This window comes from Bison bison, unplaced genomic scaffold (assembly GCF_000754665.1).
Source record: "Bison bison bison isolate TAMUID 2011002044 unplaced genomic scaffold, Bison_UMD1.0 scf7180017864492, whole genome shotgun sequence".
Taxonomy (NCBI): Eukaryota; Metazoa; Chordata; class Mammalia; order Artiodactyla; family Bovidae; genus Bison; species Bison bison.
The window spans coordinates 7,089,643-7,096,993 of record NW_011495051.1 but is presented as its reverse complement, the minus strand read 5'-3'; the positions used below and the strand labels follow the sequence as shown (position 1 = coordinate 7,096,993).

General features: G+C 54.9%; 1 protein-coding gene across 1 annotated transcript in view; it reads left to right on the top strand.

The window, feature by feature from the left end:
* Positions 1 to 5,881, top strand: part of CNN1 (calponin 1, basic, smooth muscle) — an 8,123-nt gene extending 2,242 nt beyond the window's left edge. Inside the window, exons 2-7 of the mRNA XM_010828310.1 lie at positions 168 to 289; positions 3,773 to 3,839; positions 4,003 to 4,140; positions 4,337 to 4,447; positions 4,889 to 5,035; positions 5,128 to 5,881. Of these exons, the coding sequence (XP_010826612.1) occupies positions 168 to 289; positions 3,773 to 3,839; positions 4,003 to 4,140; positions 4,337 to 4,447; positions 4,889 to 5,035; positions 5,128 to 5,373 (831 nt within the window). The 3' untranslated portion in view covers positions 5,374 to 5,881. The remainder of the gene's footprint in view (positions 1 to 167; positions 290 to 3,772; positions 3,840 to 4,002; positions 4,141 to 4,336; positions 4,448 to 4,888; positions 5,036 to 5,127) is intronic.
* The last annotated feature ends 1,470 nt before the right edge of the window (positions 5,882 to 7,351 follow it).

Genomic DNA, 7,351 nt, shown 5'->3' with positions numbered 1-7,351 from the left:
CCCCTCACCCCCCGCCACCCCCCTCCATTGGACGCTGGGACAGAATTGCCTTAGTTGGGAAGGGATGAGGGAAGAGATCGGGACTAGGGAGCCTTGGATTGGGCCAGGGAGCCAGCCCTACTCTCCGCTGTGTCCTCACTGTTCTCTCTCTGCCCCCTACCCCCCAGCTGGCCCAGAAGTATGACCACCAGCGGGAGCAGGAGCTCCGAGAGTGGATCGAGGGGGTGACGGGGCGCCGCATCGGCAACAACTTCATGGACGGCCTTAAAGACGGCATCATTCTTTGCGAGTGAGTGGGGGCAACCGTGGCCCACTTGGGTTGCCCCCCAACCCCTCATCTCAATTCCCTGAACCCTTCAAAATGACCATGAGGTCAGAGCTTGGACACTTGATATCTGACACCTCCAAACAGAACTCTGAGGTGGCAGAGAATCATTGTACCCATTTAACAGTAAAGTAAACAGAGGCCCAGTTAGGTAAAGCATGTCACCCAAAGTCCCACGCTGTGCCAACAGAAATGACTTCAGAACCTAGAGTGTGAACTGCCAGGCATACAGAGGAGCCGCATTTATTGTCTCCGGAGTCCCAAGAATGGGAGGTCACAGCTAAAAGACACCAAGCCACATCCCCCCTGGAGAAGGAAATGGCTACCCGCTCCAGTATTCTTTCTTGCCTGGAAAACTTCATGGACAGAAGAGCCTTGTGGGCTATAGTCCATGGGGTCTCAAAGAGCCGTTCACGACTTAGGGACTGAGCACACACATCTGAGGGATGTGCCACAATAATTTCAGTGGGTCCTGATTTTCTCCTCCTCTCAAAACCTAATAACCAAGAGAAAGACCAGCCCTCACAATTCCCAAGCCCTTCTACCTTCTAGATTTCACCACAATCCTATTTCTGGGTAGGAACCCTGAGTCCAGCCTGGGTCTTGTCTGCATCTCTGAGTCTGACCCAGGGCAGGGTAACCATGTGGGCCAGAGCTTGTACTTGGGAATCTTCTAGAAGCTGCCCAAAGTCACCATGTTACCAAGCCCTAGCTGCTGGAAAGAGAGGGACTTGGGGGATGCTTTTGACCCATATCCAAGGAATGGGGGGATGGTCTGCTGTCCCAGGCCTTAAAGAGTGCAGAGCCACCCACCCGTTTATGGAGAAGGCGCATTTATGGAGCGCCTGCTGTGTGCCAGCCAGGTATAGGCACTGGGGGTAGTGAACAAAATAGACTTGATTTGGGGCGCATACAGAACTTTAGTCCTGCTGTAGATGATTGAACAAATAATTGATGAAATAAGCACATACAGGCCTGTGGTGGGAAGTACCATGGGGAAAAGTCAAGCTGGGAAGGATGGGGGGTGGGCGGAGGAATGAAGTGTTCCTGTTTTGTACAGAATGGCTTGGAAGCTCATTCTGAAGAGGTAGCATTGGAGCAGAATCTCGGATGAAGTGAGGGAAGTTGTTGCTGGGGCATCTTAGGGAAGAGTGGGTCAGGTAGAGGGGACAGCCAGTGCTAAGGCTCTGGGGTGGGAACATGCCTTATGGGTTCAAGGATGCTGAAGAGGCTGGAGTGACCAGGGAAAGTGGAGGGAGTTAGCTGGGGGCCAGATAGTGCAGGGTCGCTGTGTCATTCATGCTAAGGAGTTAGGCTTTTATTCTCAAGGCATTGGAGTGTTTTGAACTGGGTAGTAACTGGATTTTTTTTTTCTTTTTCAAGGTTCCAATATTTTCTTTTAATTGGAAGATAATTACTTTAGGATTTTTTGTTGTTGTTGTAATTGAAGTATAGTTGATTTATAGACTTCTCAGTTGACACTAGTGGTAAAGAATCTGCCTGCTGATGCAGGAGACATAAGAGATGCGGTTTTGATCCTTGGGTTGGGAAGATCCCCTGGAGGAGGAAGTGGCACCATACTCCAGTGTTCTTGCTTGGAGAATCCCATGGACAGAGGAGCCTGGTGCTCTATAGTCCATGGGTTGCAAAGAGTCGGACACAGCTGAGCCTCTGAGCACATAGTTGATTTGCAGTTGTGTTCACGTCTGCTGTACAGCAAAGTTATACAAAGTCCTGCTGTATAGCACAGAAAACTATTTAATATCCTACAATAAACCATAATGGAAATTTTGGGGACCACACTGCACAGCTTGCAGGATCTTAGCTCCCCAATCAGGGATCAAACCCTGACTCTGTGGGGTGAGAGTGCATGTGTGCTCAGTCGCGTCCGACTCTTTGGGACTCCATGGACTGTAGCCTGTTAGGCTCTTGTGTCCATGGAATTTTCCAGGCAAGAACACTGGAGTGGATTTCCATTTCCTCCTCCGGGGGATCTTCCTGACCCAGGGATCAAACCTGAGTCTCCTGCATTTCCTGCATTGGCAGGCAGATTCTTTACCACTAGCGCCACAGGGGAAGTCCCTGGAATTGTTCTAAGAAGGGCATTTTAGCTGTAGGGTTACGAGCATCTGGAGGGCACGAGATGGAAAGTGGGAGCACACAGGGAGGTCATGGCAGGAGCCCAGGAGAGAGACACTGGTGGCTCAGAGTAGGGTGGAGGTGGGCTTCTGGAAGTCTTCAGGAGGCCGAGCCAAAGGAATTGCTGAGGGATTGGATGTGGGGTGAGAAAAAGGGAGAGGAGTGTCAAGGGCAGTAGAGGGCTTTTAGTGAGCTGCGGAAGATGGAGGGAGTTCTGTAGGGGGAGGTGGGTATCAGGAGTCTCGGTGAAATGCATTTGTTTGAGACCCACATGTAGTGGGGAGATGGTTTCCCTGGTTGCTCAGACAGTAAAGAATCCCTCTGTGATTCGGGATACCTGGGTTCCATCCCTGGGTTGGGAAGGTCCCCTGGAGGAGGGCATGGCAACCCACTCCAGTATTCTTGCCTGGAGAATCCATGGACAGAGGAGCCTGGCAGGCTACAGTCTATGGGGTTGCAAAGAGTCAGGCATGACTGAGCAAATATACTATTACTCTGTGGGGAGATGGAATGGAGAGTGGGAGGTGGGCTGCAGGAAGATTTGGGGGAGTCATTGGCATATGAATGGCATTTCAAGTCAAGAGACTGGAGACTTCCTGGTGGTCCAGTGGCTAAGACTCCACACTCCCCATGCAGGGGCCTGGGTTTCATCCTTGGTTAGGGAACTGGATCCCACATGCCACAACTTAGAGTCTGCATATTGCAACTAAAAACAAAACAAAACAAAAAACCTCCCACATGCCACAACTAAGACCCAGAGCAGCCAAATAAATAAAAGTCAAGAGACTGAACGAGATCACCAGGGTGATGGTGGCCTGAGAAGAGGCCCCAGTGCTGAGCTGTGGGCTCTCCCAGAGGTAGTGGTTTGAATAAGAAAAGGATCCTGGGGAATTTCCTGGTGGTCAAGTGGTTAGGACTCAGGGCTTTGAACTGCTGAGGGCCCAGGTTCAATCCCTGGTCAGGGAACTAAGATCCTTCAAGTGGTGCAGTGCGGCCAAAGGAAAAAAAAAAGAAACTGAAACATGGTCACCAGTGAGGCGGGGGCACCCCAGACGACTACTCTCCACCTCCCATAGGGAGACTTTCTGATCCGACCGGGTCCAGCTTCCTGAGGCTGGTTTCCCATCTCCCAGCCCGCGTGTTTGGGTGGTTTGTGGTGGGGCTGTCTCTGAGGTCTGACTGCAGTGAGAAACTGCAAAAAGTCTGGCGCCCCCTGATTGTCACCCTGACCCCTGGTCCCCCTGGGCCGGGCTTGGATACGGGCAGCAGGGAGTCCCCTGCCTCAGCCCCCTCCCCTACGCCTTGTAGGTTCATCAATAAGCTCCAGCCAGGCTCCGTGAAGAAAGTAAATGAGTCCACTCAGAACTGGCATCAGGTGAGCCCAGACTCTCTCAACTCTTTAGTCTCTTAACTCTCGGGCCCGTAGCCCCCTCCCACTTCCACCCGTAGCCCCCTCCCACTTCCACCCGTAGCCCCGCCCACCTCCACCCAGCCCCGCCCATGTCCCCGACCCCTGACCGCTGCCGGCTCCCCTCCAGCTGGAGAACATCGGCAACTTCATCAAGGCCATCACCAAGTACGGGGTGAAGCCCCACGATATCTTTGAGGCCAACGACCTGTTCGAGAACACCAACCACACGCAAGTGCAGTCCACCCTTCTGGCCCTGGCCAGCATGGTGAGTGTGGGTGAAGGGTGGGCGCTCTGGGTTGGGATGTGGGTGGAGCTTCTTGTACCCCACCCCCTGCATGGTACTCCCACCCCAGTCCCTGCTTGAGTGGGAGAGGGAAAGCGGGTGCCTTTCAGGGTTTTAAATGCAGCTGTGTGGCCCAGAGGCTCCTTTGTCAGTCCCTGGCCCTCCCCTCCTCACCCAGGCCAAGACGAAAGGGAACAAGGTGAATGTGGGAGTGAAATACGCGGAGAAGCAGGAACGGAGATTTGAGCCAGAGAAGCTAAGAGAAGGGCGGAACATTATCGGGCTGCAGGTATGGCCCTTTCCTCGCCTGGGTCTTGCTGATGAGCTGTGGTTGAGGAGGGCACCCTGGTCCCTGTAGGCTTTGGTGGGTTGGCAGGGGGTACAGAATATGTGGCCTTTAGGAAACCCTTAGCATTTTCGGTACCCTAACTCACTCCTCTGACAGTCTTAGGGGGTGGGTACTGTTACCGTCATACCCTTTATACAGATGGGAAAACTGAGGCCTGGAGGTTAGTGCACTTGCTCAGGTGATGAGTAGCTGAACCCTGGAAATCAGGCCATTTAGCAGTCATGTGACACACCTTCTTTGAGCTCAGTTTCCATTCTGTTGCCCCAGTGGTGTGGAAACAGGGCCTCATTAGAGGGCCGTGTGTCTGCTGACATCAGTTATGTCTGGTTGCCCTCGGTGGGATCTTGTAACCCCTGTGTGGCTCTCCTCCTGGCTCCCTAGATGGGCACCAACAAGTTTGCCAGCCAGCAGGGCATGACGGCTTACGGCACCCGGCGCCACCTCTATGACCCCAAGCTGGGCACGGATCAGCCCCTGGACCAGGCCACCATCAGCTTGCAGATGGGCACCAACAAGGGAGCCAGCCAGGTGTGTTGCGGAGCAAGGGGGGCCCTGTGTGTGGCAGGCTGGTGGGGCTCTCGTGGTCCCCTATGGCCTGACCATTGTGCTGCCCTCCGCAGGCCGGCATGACTGCACCAGGGACCAAGCGGCAGATCTTTGAGCCGGGGCTGGGCATGGAGCACTGTGACACACTCAACGTCAGCCTGCAGATGGGCAGCAACAAGGGAGCTTCGCAGCGGGGCATGACAGTGTACGGGCTGCCCCGCCAGGTCTACGACCCTAAGTACTGCCTGACGCCTGAGTACCCTGAGCTGGGCGAGCCGGCCCACAACCACCACCCGCACAACTACTACAACTCTGCCTAGGGCCCCGGGCCTCCCGCCTTCCCCCAGGGAGGCTGGCTGCTGCTCTTGGCAGGGCCTAGCCCGGCCTGCCGACCCCCTCCCCCTGCATGGCTCCTCTGGCCCCCTGGCACTTGCCTACAGGGTTAGCGTCTGGGGGGAGCAGAAGGTGGGGGGGGGCTGTGGAGAGGGGGCTCCTCCCTGGTGTGCTGCAGGGTCCAACATGGAGCTGGGTGTTCCCCACAGCACCCAAAGGACGCACTGAGCAAAGCTACCCCGCTGTCCCCCACTCCCCATAGCTGGGTTCCCCCCCTGCCAGGACAAGAAGCCCTCCCAAGCGAAGCCCCCAGAGCCAAGGGTCAACCCCTCCCCACCCCATTCCCGCAGCGGGTGCAAACTGCATGCCCAGACCCCCAGCGGACACACGCGGTTTGGTTTGCAGCTGGCTTACGGGATGTGACAGCGGCGTTTGTGACGCGAGCACTTTCTTTTTCTACTTCACTGGAGCACAATAAATGGCTGTAAAATCACCCGAGGGGCCTCCCTTGTGGCTTGGTCAGTAAAGAATCTGCCTGCAATGTAGGTGGACTCGGGTTTGATCTCTGGGTTGGGAAGATTCCCTGGAGAAGGGAATGGCTACCCACTCCAATATTCTTGCCTGGAGAATTCCATGGACAGAGGAGCCTGGTGGGCTATAGTCCATAGGGTTGCAAAGAGTCGGACACGACTTAGCGACTAAACATCATCAACCATCACAATCACCTGAGCACTTAGGGACGCTCTGTCCTGGGGCCTGTGTGGCTGCTGCACACGCGCAGGGTACACTCCATTTCCTGCACACACATCTGCACAGGTGCACACACACTCACACGTAGGCAACCTAAGATATACATACTGAGCTCACAGTACTCGGTGGACCCAGGACTCACACCGCCCCCCTGGACAAAATCCACACAAATGCACACTTCATGTGTATGGTGTACACACACTCCCTGCAGCCTTAGTGCACACACCTTTTCACACACAGATACTCACACGTGCAGTACACACGCCTACCCAAGACAAAAACACACACCTTCACACAGATACACAATACACACACACACACACACACACGCTCAGCACCCGTGTACCTACCCTGGGAGCCTGTGGGTCGTGTCGAGGTCAGCATTGGGATGGGTGAGATACCATGTGAATCACAGTTTTGGAGCTGGCTAGCCAAGTGACCTTGGGCAAGTCACCTCCCCTCCCTAGGTCTGTTTTCCCATCAGGAAAATGATGACATTGAAGCCTGTGGGAGTCACAGGAAGCTTCAATGAAATGATGCCTCCAGACAGGGGATGGTATTTGGCACTGATCATGAGAATGGACTACAAGCCCAGTCCTGGAAGCCCCTGTGGGCAGAGAGAATCCTTGAGTCCTGGAGTAGACTATGGGGCTTCCGTGGTGGCTCAGTGGTAAAGAATCCACCTGCCAATGCAGAAGGCTCGAGTTCAATTCCTGGTCTGGGAAGATCCCCTGGAGGAGGAAATGGCAACCCACATCAGTATTCTTGCCTGGGAAATTCCATGGACGAGGAGCGTGTAGGGGTACAGTCCATGGGGTTGCATAGTCAGGCATGACTGAGCGACTAAACAACAACCAAACTGTGGGAGGTGGGAGAGGACAGGGCAGTGGGGAAGATGGGCACTCTGGATGCCCAGGGCGATGGCCTTTTCCCAACTGGCACAGAGCAGTTAAGTAGCTGACCACACGGTGCAGCTGGCCTGTGTGCCTGGCTCACACTGTGCCCTGTGCTCAGGGCTCATCTCCAATCCTGGCCTGCCAGCCAGGGATCCCAGAAGTCTGGACGAGGTCCCAACTCTCCCCATCTCAGATGGGACCCCACTCTTCCCGCTTTCCTGCCCAGAAGTTACCCACTGCCAGGGTTCCATGGAGAGGATGTGGCCTGCCATGCTGGGGGCTCAGAGCAGTCCACCTCCCCAGGGTGGGCTGGGGGGGT